General features: G+C 48.8%; 1 protein-coding gene across 1 annotated transcript in view; it reads right to left on the bottom strand.

The window, feature by feature from the left end:
• Nucleotides 1–2347: 2347 nt before the first annotated feature.
• The window catches only part of LOC311194981 (chromodomain-helicase-DNA-binding protein 2-like), a gene marked incomplete at both ends in the record, with an annotated part of 51404 nt that continues 36406 nt past the window's right edge, over nucleotides 2348–17345 (bottom strand). The window contains 18 exons of the mRNA XM_084268246.1: nucleotides 2348–2546; nucleotides 2664–2913; nucleotides 3274–3490; nucleotides 4000–4099; nucleotides 4486–4664; nucleotides 5673–5807; nucleotides 6158–6298; nucleotides 7077–7199; nucleotides 7953–8103; nucleotides 8246–8384; nucleotides 8490–8629; nucleotides 9347–9388; nucleotides 10826–11001; nucleotides 11314–11484; nucleotides 11923–12015; nucleotides 12429–12525; nucleotides 13006–13154; nucleotides 13777–13926. Of these exons, the coding sequence (XP_084124372.1) occupies nucleotides 2348–2546; nucleotides 2664–2913; nucleotides 3274–3490; nucleotides 4000–4099; nucleotides 4486–4664; nucleotides 5673–5807; nucleotides 6158–6298; nucleotides 7077–7199; nucleotides 7953–8103; nucleotides 8246–8384; nucleotides 8490–8629; nucleotides 9347–9388; nucleotides 10826–11001; nucleotides 11314–11484; nucleotides 11923–12015; nucleotides 12429–12525; nucleotides 13006–13154; nucleotides 13777–13926 (2652 nt within the window). The remainder of the gene's footprint in view (nucleotides 2547–2663; nucleotides 2914–3273; nucleotides 3491–3999; nucleotides 4100–4485; nucleotides 4665–5672; nucleotides 5808–6157; nucleotides 6299–7076; nucleotides 7200–7952; nucleotides 8104–8245; nucleotides 8385–8489; nucleotides 8630–9346; nucleotides 9389–10825; nucleotides 11002–11313; nucleotides 11485–11922; nucleotides 12016–12428; nucleotides 12526–13005; nucleotides 13155–13776; nucleotides 13927–17345) is intronic.

Genomic DNA, 17345 nt, shown 5'->3' with positions numbered 1-17345 from the left:
AAGAGTCAGTGTGCTTTGGTGTCTCTGGTGATGAAGGTCCCCGCCTACTGCGCCCTTGCGGAAGAGCCGGAGGACCGGAGAGGACATATGTGTTGCCAAGGGACCAAACAGTATCCGGGAATGAGTCACCGGGGAAGACGGCAAATGAGTTTTACCTGTGGCCCCGGGATGGCGCCCTAACCCCGGGCAAAGCACCACTTTATCCCTACCCAGTGAGCAACGTGCTCCCCCCACCGCGGAACCAGGAGTGCGGACACAGACTGATTTCCTTTTGTATCCCCCTCTGCCGGCGGACGCAGATAGTGACTCTCGGCGGGGAGTGACCCGATGGCAGGGGTACAGCCTCCGGCAGTCCCCGCCGCCGCCGCCACGCCTGCTGGCCTGACACGCGCCCACCGCAGCGCCGCCGCCTCCGCCGGGCTTTAGCGCGCGCTGCACCGCGTTCCCCGGTCACGTGACACGCCGCTCGTCTCTCCTCCCGCCGCGGCAAGGCGGGAAGGCGGGAAACTTTCGGGCCCCCTCAATAAAACCCGGCGCCTCCAGTGCCCCCAGTAAGCGTCGCTTCGGGCCCGGCCCTAGTGCAGCGGCCGCAGGCGAGAGTGGGGATCTGGGCCCGGTTCCCGGTGGGTGTTGGAGGAGAAGGCGGAGGCGAACAGCTGCAAGCAGTGGTGTGCACATCGGCCCCACGCTTGGAAAGCGATACAGGACTTGCAGAGAGCCATGGCTCAGTATGGCCCGAACTCCCCTGCCATTACAGAGTTGATTTGTGTAACGTCAGTGGAGGCCGTGACTCCCTGTGATACAGCACGTTTGGCCCAAGTCATATTTCAGCCAGTGCAAGGTGTGGTGTTTTGAAACATCTGTCAGCAAAGAGCTGAAGCACAGGCAGTGCAAACCTTGCATTTTCAACAAGATCAGACAAAACACTGACCCCAGGGGAACACTGCTAGTCACAGGTCTCCAGTCAGACTCTGCTCCACTGATCACCACCCTCTGAGCTGGGCCCCAACAGCCAGTTCTCAGCCCACCTCACTGTCCACCTACTATCACCTAGAACAACATTCCTAAGCCCATCACTGTCCCGTTGACCTCTACCCTCTTCCCCCATCAACTCTAGCCATATCCCCTGCCTGACCACAGTGAAAATCATGTTATCCCCTTCCACCTTCTTACCTAGTTTAAGCCCTCTCCATGAGCCCTGTCAACTCCTGGGCTAGGATCTGCTTTCCCCTTGGGAGACAGGTGGGTCCCGTCAACAGTCATCATGCCAGGTGCTGAGTAAATCATTTTATGATCAAAGAACCCAAAGTTCCTGTGGCAGTACCAGCCTTTCAGCCACTTGTTCAAATCCTGTGTTCTCCAGGCCTGCTCCAAATCCCTCACCCCACCAGTAGAGATAGAGGAAAATATTACTTGTGCTCCCCCACCTCACCTCAACCAAGCGCCCTAGATCCTTGAAGTCTCTTTTGATAGCACACAGGCCATACTTAGTGACTGCTGCACCAGAGGTCGATCTCCCACTCACAGTCCCTGATGACCCTCAGTCTTTCAATCTCCTCTTTTAGTTCAGCACCCATGGTGAGCAGATTGTCCAGCTGCTCGCACCTCACAGAGGTGAAATTCTTGCCGTTCTTCCCTGGCAGCAGCAGGCTCAGGCATTCCCTGCATCCAGAGACCTGGACCAAGATATCTCTAGGCAGGCCCACTGTCTGGGTTTCCACAGATTTGTTGGGGCAAGCTGTCTGGTGGAGACCATGGTTAACCGTACTGGTGCCCAGCAGACAGGGACACCCTTTGCTCACCATGTGTGCTCTGTGAGTGGAAGCTCATCAACTCAACAGATCTTCTGGGCCACAAGAAAGATCACGCCCTGCCGTGCCACTCACTGTCTGCCTGTCCTGTTTGCCGCGCTCCGGGTCACTTACGCTCCCAAGGGGTGGCTCTTGTATCGAGAGGGGTTGTTCCTGTCATCCTTAGCTCCATCTCTGATGAGTCACCGCGGCATATGATCCGTGCTGGGTGTCACATATCCTTTTGCCAGCTCTGGATGGGGCGGGAAAGCTGGGTGCCAGGTGTCACAGATCCTTTCACCAGTTCTCGATGGGGGCAGGAGGGGAAAGCTGGGTGCCTCTCTCTCCCCCCCTCTTTCTCCCTGTGCTTTTACCCACACGGTTCTGTGCTCGGGTTTGCTGCTTTCATGAAGGATCCCTCGATGCGGTCACCCACTCCGGAGCCCTTCGCCTCAGTGACTGCAAACTCTCCAAAAATGATGCATGGATGCTGGCTTGGAGAAAATAGATGCTGTTGCATCAAAACAAATATTTATTTCAAACATGTGCTTTCTCCTCTAAGTAACAGGGTGAAGTGGAGGGAGAGGTTGTTTGTAATCTCCAGATTTGTTGGTGTGGAAGGACCGGTAGTGGTCTGAAGGTCCTTGGCCGTGGTAACCCATGGGTGGTCTGTGGTCAGACATACGGCGGAAATCCTGCTGGTGGTAGTTCTGTGGTCTGAACTCATCGGATCGTCGTCGTTTGGAATCGTGATGCCTGCCCAGAGAAAACAAGGGGATGGAGATCAGTTCCCCAAGGAAAGCCTGGCCACTGTAGCAGGGTGCAGGCACTGCAGACTCCTCAGCTTTTCTGAGGTGAAAGGGGATGAATTACCTGTCATAGTAGTCTCGGTGGCCTCTGTGGTCTCGGTCACTGTTGTACTGTTCATATGGTCTCTTGCGGGACAGGTTGGTTGGTCTGTAATTCCCAGAGCTCCGGTGGGGCTCTCCACGGGATCGCCGATCCCCGTAGTGGTGGTCCTTGTACCAGTGCTGCTCATACTGGTGATGCCGCTCCCCACCCCACATCTGGTTGCTGTTGCCACCATAGTTGAACTTTCGATCCCTCTGCCATTCTCCTCGGTCTGCAAAGGGGAAAACACCGGCACGTGTCTTTCCTGCTTTAGTCAAAGCCCATCACTTTGCTGAATCCTCAAAGAAATTGTAACTATTGCTGTGCCCCTCTCACTTTCTCTCTAAAATATGAGGGCCCAAAATTCTTCTTTGAAATCGTTACTCTAGCAAATCTTATCCTGTCCTGTTCTTAGTCTCCTTTCAGCACTACATCATCTGGATTTCTAGTCCAGCAGTAAGGGCAATGGCAATCTATGACCATCCCACAGCCTTTAAGACTGACCAGGTACAAGTCCCAGAGGGGATTGTGTCCAAGAGCAAACAACTCTTAGGTTACAAGGGATGGATTCTCCTGGCTGGCCGGCACTCACCAGTGTTGCTGAAGTGTCTCTTGTTTGGATGGCCATAGTTGTCACGTGGATGCCCATGCATCTGCTGCTGGATGTGGGAAGGGGGCAGGTGGATCTTCTGGGAATGAGGATTGTGAGGCACATGAGACTGGGACATCACAGAATCACGGCTGGAGCCTGAGGGCTCTGGGCGGAACGGCTTCTTCATGCTGGACATGTCCTCCTTCTTCTTCTGCTCCTGCGAGGTGGAAAAGAGGGTTACAGCTCAACTGCTTCCCCCCACCAAGAAGATTCAGACTATGTGAGCAATGGCCTTGTCTGTCAGGGTCGGGATTTTTCTGCACAGTCCCCATGCTGTGGGCTTGGTGAGCCAGCTGTGCCCAGCCACACTACGAATGGCGATGGCACAAATGTGCTGGAGGACAGGCAGAGTTTGGCCCCAGGCAGCTCTGCTTCCACATCCTGTCCCTGCAGGGCAGCACCCCCAGGCTTTTCTCTCTAAACTTGAGCTACAGACCACGTGCCACACCAAGCAATGCTTTTTCTTGGTCAGAACAGCCAGGGCAAAGTGACCAGCATTGTTAGATGAAGGCAGAAAAGGCAAAGGCAACCAGACCAGTTAGGTGCTAAGAAAATCACAAACAGCCAACAACAACAAAGCCCACGGTAAGAGGCAGAAAGTAGTGACACTTCAAGGGCAACAATTTTAGAAAACAGCAACCAGAGGAAAGGTGATTCAGATCTCACCTCCTCTTCCTGTGATCTTTTCTTATGAGCCATCTTGTAGAGTTTGTGCAGTTTTCTGGCATCAAATTCTGTGAATTTGGACACAAATGTCCAGAGGTTCCTAAAAGGACACGAACATTCTCTGTTAATTGCTACATCACCACTTCAGCGCTTTCAAACCAACATCAGTTCTACCCGCTCTAGAAAACGGTCTCAACCCAGCTCAGGACAGGATGATCACAAGAGCTGGAACCAAGTTCTTCAAATTAAGATAAAGAGCTTTGCACTTGTTTATCTAAACTAGCTCTGACATCAATTTAATTGAAAGCAGCAGAGCTTGCAGACAAAACCCTCCCCTCAGTCTGGTCATAGACTGTGTGGGCTCGAGAATGCAAGATTTCAGATGTTCAGAGGCATACAGCACACTCATCCACACAAAACCCAGCAGCCTCTAACTACCATTTTTAAATATCAAAGGCCAGCCAGAGAAAACAAACCATCCCTCACCCTCTCCATAGCCTAATATGATCTTGGTCAGTGTAGGCTTTAAGGCACTCAGAGATGCGGTCCCCAATTTTTAGGAGGCTGTTTCGTGTGTGCTTCAGCTGTTCTTGAACTGTCAGTCCTTTAGCAGGTTTTTCAAGTCGCTTCAGTGCTTTTTTCACTGGTCTCATCCTTTCCTTGCACTTGAAAAAGCAACAGAGAGCAGAAAGTCATTCATCTGGCACACGGCTCTACGCCATTCCCTTGTTAATCAGACAGAGCTGGAAGTTCATTAGCAGCACAAGACATTAGCTTTATCTGACCATTAGGCAAGGAGAAATCAGCTATGAAAATAGCAATTTGTTAGACATGCTGCAGAAAATCACCAGGAAAAGATGAGTCTCCCCACCTCCTCCACCGCCCCTTTCAGAAGGCGGTGATTTGCTCTGCACGGCATAACCACGCAGGGTCTGCTCCTGCCCTGAGCCCACGGCAGGCAGGGAAGCAAAGCCGAGCACTGACATGCTGAACCATCAGCCCCAGCTCGATGACTGCTCCTCACTGCACAGCTTCCCAGTCCATCCCCACCTGCAGTCACTTTAATCTACAGCTTATGCCAAAATTGGAAGAGGAAAAATGAAAGCACCATCTTTTCTGTCCGTGCGCAGCAGCACTGAGTGCAGGCAGGAACTCAGACAGGTTTCTACTGCCTGACCGGACCTCTTGTGCACCGCAGAGGGAAAGTTCCAGAAAAGGAAAAAAGAGACAAAACCAACACCAGACCTGCAGCCAATACACAGATTTGCGTTTAGAGAACTGGTTTAGAAGTGGTATTTCAGCATTTCCCTGCACAAGACAGGCTAAGGGGGTCTGCCATGACACCTTTTACTAAAAGGCTGTTTTTACATCCAGCCTTACAGGCATGATTACTGCAAGTGCATTTACGCAACTACAGAAGTGCCTACAGCTCAGACAGCTCCCTGCCTCCTACAGCTAGGAAAGGTCACCCTCAAAACTCTCCTGTATGTACTTCCTTGCCTGGAGTTGCTCTGCCCTGCTCTCCTATCGGTCAGAGGAAATCACCACGGGGCACGAGGAGGGAGCTCACACCCTGAGACCCAGCACCCATCCCTGCAGAACATGTAAGCAGACGCTGGCGCCTTGCTGGGCTCTCTGCCACCACCCTCCCATCTCGCAAGGGAAATACTCACTATGCTGAATGTTTCTTGGTCCAGATCGTCATCCTCATCTTCACCAATGGGGACCGGTTCACTCCCCGCAGTGATGTGGACAGGACCTTGGGATCTCTTGCCTTTACTTGTAGATTTGGCTTCACCACCTTTAGGCTTTATAAGGACAAAAATGACACACATCACATGATGAGCCAGACTGCAGGATCCCAACGGATACAACTAACCACCTCTGCACTATTGATACTGGCAGCTGCTAAAGCCCAGGCATTGCTCCTACAGCTTTCCTCCCAAGGTCTCAAACTGTTTAGCTGCAATGCCTCTGTTCAGCTTTGCATCATCCCCGAGGGAGAAATCAGAGCCAACATTTTGGACGTGAATAGGATATTCATGTGCATGGAGAGGAACCCAACGTTGAGCACTTGGAAAAGGCCTTTTATGAATCCTAAGTCTCAGAGCTTGACCTACTGCTCAGAGACTTCCTTATCTTTTAAACCACCACATACCTTCTCCTTCTTGTCTTTTGTCTTCTTTTTCTCTTTATCGCTTTCCTTTTCTTTCTTAGCTGGTGTCTGTTTTTCCTTGTTCTCTTTGTTCTCTTTCTTTTTCTGTTTCTTTTTCACAGGGCTCTTTTCCAATCCATCCTCCTAGAAAGTCAGCCACAGCACAAAGTTGGAGGCTCTCACCTCATGTACACTCTTGCCCATAAAACCTACGACCTTGAAACGCAGGCACTTTTTGAGGTCCACCCAAATTTACCCTCACACCTCTTTAACCAGACAGCAAGCCCTGCTTAACCAGCTGCAAGGCACCCGACCCTTGACAGCAAGGTATAAAAAATAGATGAGCCCCAATCTGTAATTAGCTGGCAAACTGTAGATAAGCACAGCTTTCCTGTGCCAGCTCTGCTCCAGAACACTCAGCCCCTAAGGTAGACACCGATCAGCACAGGAAGAAAAAGCCTTAGACTGCAAGCCAAACCACTCAAAGACGAAGGGTTTTTAAGCCAAGAGCGTGACCTTGGTAAACTCCAGCCTCACCACTCGCTGACATACTGAAAAGGAGAGGGAAACAATTCTTCATTCTCTCCTTTATAAGGGCAACAAATTTTGTCCTGAGACAACCTTTCCCCTAAGCCACTATGTGGAGGTGTGTGGCCATCTGAGGATCCACCAAAACCCTTAAAGCACCAACCTGGTGGTAAAGGTCCTTCTCTTACCCTGACAGATCTATCTCTGGCCAGTCTTGCACTCTGGGGCTCTCCCTGACTCCACAGCACATTTACTAAGATTTATCCACCAAACCCAGACAAGGCCATATTCTGTTGTGTATATATATGTTCAGTGACCTGGGAACACAGCCTGTCTCCTGCCATCAGCCAACCACTCACCCTGAAACCCCCAGAATCAAGCAGCCATATCTCACCTTTTCCCCATCTTCCATGTTTTCTTTCTTGTCCAGATCCTTCTTCAGCATTTTCAGAAGATACTCAACCCGGGTCTGGAGCTGTTTTCCCTGAGGTTTCTTATCGGTCTCAATGGGTAGGATCTTTGATAAAAATAAAAAAAATACACCCACGTCTCAGGGAACTGTTTCCATTGTGAAATGCCTGTCTGAGCTTCATGCAGGAGGGTGCTCAGCTAAAAAGCACCAGTGGGGATGTCAGGGGAACGCAGCACATCAGCAGCAGAGTCGGAGTTGAAAGGCTCAGTGCTGCTCAGCCCTGTGTTGCCGTTCACTCTCCGGCCACTGTGCTGATGCCACGGACAGCAGCTGATTTTTAACCTGGATCCTTTCAACATGGCCTCCATAAACCATCCTTGGGAGAATGACTGAGGAACAGGGGAACTCGAGGGAGGCTCTCCAGCTGGCTCTGCTGCCACAGCCAGCCATGTAACTATACCCTCAGAGCTAACACAGAACAGCCTTGACAGAAGCAGTGTCCAATCTGTGCAAAAATCCAGACTCAGCTTCTTTGTGAGATGCTCAAGGAAATAGCAAGTCACAATTATGCAACGTGCGCTCCATACTGTGCATGGAGCCACACATGTCAGTGTTACCAGTTTCTTCCTGCATCATTTCAGTGTGGTTCATATGGTTCTGTTCAGAGAAAATTTACTGCCAATCAAGTAACAGAACTCTGCTTTCCATCAGGCCTGCAGCATTCCACGGAGCTCACTGTTTTCCTCGTTGTTATTAGTATTATTTTTGGAGTGGTTACAAACAAAAACATCTGTTTCTGGAGTCCATCAAACATGTTCTCCATGAACAATGCTATGGGCCCATTGCAACGTGACCTACCTTATCAGATAACTTCAGTTCCGGATCGGTTTTAATGAGCTCCCAGTTTCCATAACCGTGCTCGTAAATTCCGACCAACAGGCGAGAATCCTCCTCCACTCCCCAGTCCACATCAAAGTGGGCGGCTTTGACACGGCACGTCAGCCGGTACCTGAAGGCATTTCAAACATAAGCCAGTTTTAATACTGCAGAGGATAGAGCAAAGCCACAAACACAGACAGGCTACTCTCTCTCTGCTACAAAATCCCAATTCCCTGAGCCTCTTTCTGCATTGTCTACTTAGCCAAACTCACTTCTTCCTTTCCTCTGGGTCCGTGGGAATGGATTTATGCAGCACTGCAAACTCTTTTTCATGCTGGATGATGGATTTCACATTGACTTGGACACCAGAAATCTTGACTGTAGGACTTCTTCTTTTTCCAGGTCCTTTCCCTGTTCAACAAGAAAACACAGCCACTAAGAGAACTCCTACAGAAAGAAGCACCTCTGTGAAAATGTCTAGGCATTATAATAGCAGCACACCACCCTCTTGCTCACCTTCACCTGGATTTTCTTTCAGCTGCTGTTTGTATTCTCGCATTGCTGACACACAGCTGTTGTGGATGAGTTCCCCTAACCGTTTCAGGTCAGCCACAGATTTATCCACCAGCTCAGCATCCCGGGCAATACAGTCCAGCCTGGGAAAGGGGAGGAAAAAAGGAATTGCAAACTTTGTATCTGATACAGGGTATCTCCTCCCTATCACTTCCTGAGCAATCGTTTCATAGCTTCCAGCAGTCAGTGCTGTCTATGGATGAACACAGCACAACCTGCATGAGCTGAAACACGAGTCCTTTCTCATACAACATACATAGGGATCCCTGCCTCGCCTCTGAGGCCTCGGCACAGGCCACAGCTTTCCAGACCCAGCACACGTGCCCACGTCCCTCCCATACACTGAGTCACAGCACTCGTGCTGGGCTCTGCAGACCCACGCTCCAGGACAGCGTGTGCCTCTCCCAGCTCCCCTTAAGAGGGACATGGCAGCAAGATGCTCTGAATTCAGTCTTGAAACTAACATGCATTGAGAAGCTTGGCAAGTGTTTTGGGTAGCATTTGCTGTTCAGACAGAATGGCAGTGTCCCACGGGCCAGACTCCACCAGCAGCATTACACTGCACACAGCCCCATGCCACTACTGCTCTGGCTGGTTCTTGGCCAGCATTCACCCGTGCCCATCAAATGAGACGTGAGGGACTGTATGGCAGTGCCTCAATTACTGAGCACACGACACGAAGCTTTGTGCTGCCCATGGAGGTTGTATCAAGCACCCTCAGCAATGTGTGTATAGCCACACTCAGAAATACAACACCCCCCTGTGATTACTCCCTGCAGCAGCGCCAGGTTGGGACTCACCGTTCAAGGGGCAGTCCAAACTTCGTGTAAGCCTTGATAAACCTAAGCAAGAAAGCCCAAAAATACAGTGACTAAACCAGCTGCTGTAAAAAGTGGGTTCAGTATCACAAACACACTCAAATGTATTAATTACAGCCTGCCATGTTATCAACCCTGCATTCCATGCTGATTAACTGAGCATCACTCAGAACCAGGAAGCCTCATCCATTAGCTCCACAGAGTTTTGTGACCTCTGCTGGAGAAGAACCCAACATCAGTCTGAACGTTGAACGTTTGATAGATGAGGGGAAAAAAAGAGAGGAAAGTCACAACCATAGTATTAAAAAATATGAAAGAAAGCATTGGCTCACAGCATGTTGGTAATTAATGACCTCATTTTTCCAAGGTGAAAAGAGGCATAAATCAATGTCATTAGCAATTTTAAAGCTCAGGCTGTAAGTGTAACAACCCGTCACAGAAAAGCCAAGCATGGTGCAATCCATCTGAGAGTGCAGAAGAAGATACAGAACTGCTGGGATCAACGGGACCAGTGCTTCTTGCAGGGTCCTTTTGCCAGAGCTTGCCTTTCACTTAAAGCTTCAATCGGCAGTACTACTGCCAGGAAAGTGTCAGGAAGGCCACAGACTTTGGTTTCTCCTGGTCTGCATCTCATGGCACTAAAGACCTCACGTGTAATGTGGAATTAACTCAAGCCACTTGGGACAGAAAGGGCAGTTACAACAAGGATTAATTTAGGAAGGTACCAGCTTTGCTGTAGCCTGACTAAAGACAACCCAGCCCATTGTGCACAGGCCTTAACATTCATAGAATCATAGAATCATAGGGGTTGGACGGGACCTCGAGAGATCGATCATCGGGTCCAACCCCCTGCCAAAGCAGCTCCCCAGCTCATATTGCACAGATAGGCGTCCAGACGGGTCTTGAATATCTCCAGAGATGGAGACTCCACCACCTCCCTGGGCAGCCTGTCCCAGGGCTCTGTCACCCTCACTGTGAAAAAGTTCTTCCGCATGTTGGTGTGGAACTTCCTGTGCTCCAACTTGCAGCCATTGCCCCTTGTCCTGTCTCCACAGACCACTGAAAAGGGGCTGGCCATTTCCCCCTGCATCCCATACTTAAGATATTTATAAACATTAATAAGGTCCCCCCTTAGTCTTCTTTTCTCTAGGCTGAACAGTCCCAGCTCACTCAGCCTTTCCTCATGGGGGAGATGCTCCAGGCCCTTAATCATCTTTGTAGCCCTTTTCTGGACTCTCTCCAGGAAATCCCTGTCTTTTTTATACCAGGGAGCCCAGAATTGAACACAATACTCCATGTGTAAGGTCATATAATGGTGCAGGAGCTGGCCCAGTGAAGCAGCTCCACCTAAACTGCTGGCATGCTTAGAGGTGAACACCTCCTGGATTAACCTGGTGTTTTCTCCACCTGCACAGGATTTCTACATTTGTTTCTGAATGGTCTCTCATGCTCAGCACTGACCTCCTGATTTCCACATGAGTAAATCTTTCCACAGAATCTTTTCTAACACTCCGAGGACGCCCCCTGCGCTTTGGTCTCTCCTCATCATCTGTATCGTCAGTCTCGCTTTCTGATCCAGAAGATCTCTGAAGCCTTCTCTTGGTTTCTGCATCTGATTCACTGTCATTTGTCTGAGCCTGTATGAAGCACAAACACAGCAGCACAGTTAACAACTGCACATCTGCAACCTTTGCTGTTCCTCCCATGCCCTGGCACTGTTTCACATCCAGACTATAAAAAACTTTGGCATCTCCTCCTGAAGATGCAGGAGCCCATGTCACCAACCCAGAAGGGCTGCAGGCCCTTGCAGTTTCCTGCTATCTTAGGCCCTTAATAGCATTCTAGCCAGAACTCTGACAACTGATTGATTACTGTGGTGTTGCACTGCAGTCCTTTAGGCTGGTTTGAAAACCAGGACTCAGCTCTCAGCTCCTTGAGATGTGCTGTACCTTTTTAGTCGAGCTCCGGATTCGAGGCAGCATGTAGATTTCCTCCAATTCTCTCTGCCTTTCTTCCTCCTCCACCTTTTTCCTTTCTTCCTCTGGAATAATATCGGCCCACTCCTTCTGGGACTCATCCAGCTCTGTCTCTTCCTCCTCCATGGTTGCAAAGTTGGCCATCTTTCGAAAGCAAAGGAACTTTAGAATTTTTGTCCCTGGCAGGAATACCCCAGCACTGTCTGCTGAGCCTCAACTCCTTCCCCAGAGGAATTCTGCCAACATTTCCATAACCACGTTATAATTGATCCCTATCTCATGACATTCCAGGTTCTTTGCCACATCTTTGGGTTAACAGCTTTTGAGGAAGCACTTGCAGTTTGAGTAGCACTACTGAGCCTCTCTAACTTACTGGGTAGCTTTCCAAATTTGGGACATTTTGCATTTTATTCACAGCCTTCAAAATGAAATAAACACCTACACATCTCCCCAGCTACAAAACTCATCTGCAAGCTGCTTTGGGGCACGTCTCATCGGGCTGATTCATCCTGTCTGTCAATGACCTTACCACTGCAGGGAGCCACATTCCTGCACCCCAGTACAGAGACTGGGGGTCTGTACCTTAAACTGTGAGAGCAGCTCATCGGTGGCACTGGTGGACACTTCATTCTCTCGTGTTTCAGCCAGACGCAAAATCTCATCAATGTCCATCTCCTACCAGGCAGAAACAAAGGGTGATGAAGTGGAGGGTGCTGAGCACAGCAGGAAACACAAGACTTTGAGAACAGACTCGTAGGGTGCAAGAGCTAAACACACACTGTGCTGATTTGACCTAAATAAACTGCAAATCCCTGCAGGGTGTCATCACCAGGGGCAGGGACCAACTATGTCAATCACTGCAAATAAAGGTTATAGAAGGAAAATCAAGGCTGAGCAGCAGGGATAACTTCCAAACAGTGAGCTACAACCCTACAGTGCTCTCAAGAAAAGCTGCTCCGGACTCACACATGCCCTGTTCACCAACCTGCTCTCAAGCACAGGGCAAGCACAAAGAAGAAGGAGCAAACACGTGCGATCCTCCACACTGAGGACTACAAGACAGCTACATGATTTCAATTTCAAACTACCTGAGGTTCTGACTCTTCCCCTTTGAGCTTCTTGAAGAGATCTTCAGCTCCAAACTTCAGAATAGCTGTCAGCTCCTCTTTGTTAAAAGGATTTGAGCTGCAAGAACAAACAAGAAGGAAAATACATTTTGAGGTGTTAAGTCAGCACTGCTACAGCACAAAACCTTACACATTCTTTTCCAAATTAAAGCCAAGGAGTATTTTTTTTTTTTTAAAAAAAGCTGTTTAATTAATCTCTTTCCCGCTCTAGCAGAGACAGGTATAGCAAAGAGGACAGCCTCTATCTACTGGGGGGAAATGCCAAACTGCAGGTCTCCCAGCACCAGGTTCCCTCAGAGCAGTATGATCTCTGGGAGGAAGGCAGAAGGGAAAACAGGTAATGCATTAAAATTAGGGGTTTATTTCTATCCATGTGTCCAAATTAATGTTTGCATAGGCCAAACTGATGAAAGCTGACAATATTTCTTAGCCTTCTGCCCTCTACCCTATCAAATAAGTATTGGGAGAAACCAGGGGGTGGAGCTGGTTGTGCCACATGCTGCACCAGACATCTCTCCCTCCTGACACAATCACTTACTTGGATCTCCCGGAGTTGTTGTCCAGAACAGTCCGGCCAGTGGTGTCCATACGCTGGATTACCAAATGATCCAGCACCATTTTTTTCTTGGCCCTCTCAATGATCTCCTCCTCTACCGTACCCTTTGTGACCAGGCGGTAAATATTCACCTGGAGGGCAAGAAAAGAACAGAGCTTCTTCCTGGACCTGAACACACTCTGCTGACAGGGCAAGGCACCTCTCACTTGTTTCGCAGGAGACTGGTCTGCTGACATTGCCTCTTCATGTACACATGTGGGGCTTTTAGAAGAAGGAGGAGCTCATTCTACTTATATTCTCAGGGGAACCAGTTCAAATCAGGCTGGTTAACACGTACCTTGTAGTGTGCCTAAGCACAGTGTCAAAATGTCCTGAAACAATCACTCTGAATACAAAACAGCATCAAACTTTTCCGTATCTAATAAAACCCTTGGAAAGGTGCATGCTCTACTTTCTGTTTCCAGGCAAGAAAGAACAGGGTTCATGAGACTGAGAACTGCCATGCCACTGGTTGGGTTCTTGGTTTTGAAGTGTCTGAGAACCCAAATGCAAGAGACAACCTGGTATCTGGTGCAAATGGGCTAATTTTTTGTTTCCTGACTTTTGAATGGGTTTCCCTTGGGTTGGTAGTAATCCCTGGCATCAGGACTGCGGGCAAAAAGCCCATGTTTTCAGAGGCTCTGGTGAGGTGGGAGCCCATTTAGATGCACAAACCGTGGCCATGGAGAAAATGACCCAAGTAACTCTTCAGACCTGCTTCTTCTGTCCAATCCGGTGAGCTCGAGCCTGAGCTTGAAGATCATTCTGGGGGTTCCAGTCCGAGTCAAAAATAACAACAGTATCGGCAGAGGTCAAATTAATTCCCAGCCCTCCAGCTCTTGTTGACAACAGGAAACAGAAATCCTGGGGAGGAAAATGTCAAACCAAAAAGGCACCCATGAGTTAGCCAGACTATGACTGCAGAGGTAAAACAGCAAAGATGACTTCAAAATTCTGGAAGGAGACCCAGGAGGACTCGTTTGTACTTGTGCTTCTGAAGAAAGCAGGAAAAGGATTTCCTTCCCACACACCCTGGTGACAGAGTTTAAATACCACTGGTCTTTAAGCCGAGTCCCAAGGTGAGGCAGGGCTAGCAGGTGTCCTGTGCCAGGAAGGGCCTGTGGGAAATGGAAGAGCAGCCCTGGAAAGGAGACAGTTATGCTTGTTGAGGGGAAGCCGTGAAAGCAAAAGAAAAAGCAGCAAAGCATGAGGCAGAGGGTCTTGTAGACATGTACATTTGTGTGTTGTTTACCAGGGAGGTGACATAGCCTTCTTTGTACTGTTACAGAAGGTGCAGACAGAAAGAGGCCTTGACAGACAGAGAGAAGCCCACACAGAGGGAGTCCCCCAGGCTGGGACAAGCTTTTGTGTAACAAAGTTGTGGTTCTGGTGTTAATGAAAAGTACTGAAACCTGACTCCAGGCTGCTGCATCAACATGGAGAGGGTAAAGTTTGCTCAGTTGTTATTAAAGTTGGCTTCGATCCACCATGATCAGAGTCTGTGCCTTTCAATATGCCACAAATGGCACCCAACGTGGGGCACTGAAACGACTCAATGTTGATCCAGTGGCATAGCTCAGCTGAAGTTTGGGACAAACACTGCATGGAAGTGTTACCAATGCAATCTATATCCTTTTGCAGGACAAGCAGCTGAGAACTATGGACATGAATCTAATCAACAAGATTTTGAAGGAATATAGAAAGAAGATGGATAGTGAAGAGTTACAATGAATTTTTCTTTGGACTTTTAAAAGTGATCCTTCCATAAAGAGTCATCATATTTATCATCCAGAAATCTGGGATAAAGTTGGGGTCAGACTTCGGGACTGTGCCACTAAAATGGCGGCTGGTTTGTTATTCCCCTGGCGGGTCATTTTCGAGACCTTAAAGGTGCATGTTGGTTCTTGGGCAGGTGAGGGGAAAATAAGTCTACACTACCATCACCCCCACCACCACCACTGACACCTTCTTCCACAGACTGTACTGTAAAACCTCCTAATAATTCTGATGTTGATCCATTTGATCTGGGGCAGATAGATCTAGAAAAGGAGCCTGACGTGTATCCCCCAGACTTTCATGTGAATGAGGCTGCTCAGGGTTATATTTTGAAGCAACTTGCAATTGAAAATGCTAATTCGGGCTGTCAAAAGGTTTTATGACCCTTGAAAAATCCCAGTATTGATGATATGATTGCTGCACGTATGAATACAGGTTCTAGGCAGCATGAGTTGTCTTTGTTTGCTGAGGCACTTGTGTCAATGTCAGTCAAATTGCAGCAGCATTATTCCTGTGCTCAGTATGGACATTTTGAAAAAGCTGCCCTAAGACAAATGTAGAGAAAGGTGGAGCACCGGGTATTTGCTCATGTTGCCACAAAGGCTGGTATTATGCAAATCAATATCCATCCAAATTTGACAGAAACAGCCAGGCGTTGATTTTGGCGGGAAACCCCAGATGGCAAAAGGGGAGGGGCCGCGCTGTGACAAGCTGTCACCCCTGGGTGGGGCCGACTCAGGGAGCTGCTGCTGCAGCTGGGGTGGACTAGGCCGCCTCAGCAGAAAGAACGGGCCTTTGGGTCATGGAATGGTGGCATTATTAATGGGGAGTTCCAAAAACTATCAAACCAGATGTTGGTCTTACAGCAATGAGAAGTAAAACATGTCATGAGCTTTCCTCACTTTGCCACAGGACAGGCAATTACTGAACGTACACATAGTACTCTTAAAATAACATTCCAAAACCAGAGGGAGCCAAGAGCTATCCTCGCAAGGGCAAGTAGAAAAAGCTTGTTATATTTTGAATTTTTGAACAGATGGATGAAGATGGGCCTCCTATACAGCATCATGTTAACTCGCAAACCCATCCTGAAATTAATAATAAAGCTCTAGTGATGATAAATCTACAGAGAAATCAATGGGAAGGACATTTCCCTCTAATAACATGGGAGAGAAGGTATGCTTGGGTTTCCACAGGTTCTGGCCCAAGATGGGTGCCAGCACGATGGATCAAACCAGCATCATCACCTGCACGGTGATGACTGCACCAACAGTCACAGTTGTGGAGGTTTTGATGGCCTCCATTGTGTGGACATTTTTAGTCTTATTGGCAAATTGATGGAAAGTGTCGGGGGTTTTTTTCAGGGATGTCGGGGTGGCTGCTCAAACTGTTGCAGATAGGGTTGGAGTGTTTGTTTTTGTGTTCCTTCCAGTTTGTGTGAGATGTATACAAGGTTTAATAAATAGCACTTTGAAACAAGGCCTTTTTAAATGCAAATACATAAAGAAGAGATGTGAGAAATGGAAGAGTGGCCCTGGAAAGGAGACACTGTTATGCTTTTTGAGGGGAAGCTGTGAAAGCAAAAGAAAAAGCAGTAAAGCAGGAGACAGAGGGTCTTGTAGACATGTACATTTGTGTGTTGTTTACCAAGGAAGTGACATGGTGTGCTCTCTAATGTTACAGAAGGTGCAGGCAAAGAGACTCTGGTGTAAGAAAGTTGTGGTTCTGGTGTTAATGAAAAGTACTGAAACCTGACTCCAGGCTGCTGCCTCAGCCATCGAGAGGTTATAAACATTTGCTCAGTTATTAAAGTTGTCTTGGATCCACCACGATCGGAGTTGTCACTGTCAATAAGCCACAAGGGCCCAGCATGCAGCAGCATTACTGGGAGAGCAAAGCAAACAGATCAAGGCAAGGGCACCTTGGAGTGGCTTCTAAAGGTCAGACCATGCTGCCCAGCAAACTCCTAACAAAGGCAGCAGGCAAACACTTCCTTTTGTTGCCTGAAGCCTGCTAAGGGTGAGATCAGCAACTAACAGATGGTTTGAATCACTGCCCAAGGGCATAGGGTGCCACATTAGAGACAGGATACCTGAGCACCCATGGATGCCCCCCAGAGAGGGGAAAGGGCAGCTTCTGTAGGAATTTCTGCTCCTTTTCCACCTCCACTAATGCTGTCTCCTCACTTGTTACCCTCCCAACAACCATGAAGCACCTAACTAATCTCCTGCGTAACCAAGAATCCCCCTACAGTCTAGTGAGAAAAGGTATTTCTCATGGCTGGGCTGACTGAGGCACAAGTGCTGTGCACCAGCCACTGTGAGTCAGCAAGCCCAGAGAGGCTTGAGTTGCCCTCTCCTATTACACTGGGGACTTTTGCCTCCAACACCAGACTCTGCTGCCTGCCAACACTTAAAATCCCCCTTTTCTCTCTGACATTTCATATCCAAAACCAGCTTCAGACTGGAGGAATCATTTAGCAACTATCTTGTTCCTCAGACCATGGG

This window comes from Gallinula chloropus, assembly GCF_964237585.1.
Source record: "Gallinula chloropus genome assembly, chromosome: 9".
In the NCBI taxonomy this organism is placed as follows: domain Eukaryota; kingdom Metazoa; phylum Chordata; class Aves; order Gruiformes; family Rallidae; genus Gallinula; species Gallinula chloropus.
Note: the sequence above shows the minus strand (reverse complement) of the source record. Positions and strands in the feature narration are given on the sequence as shown.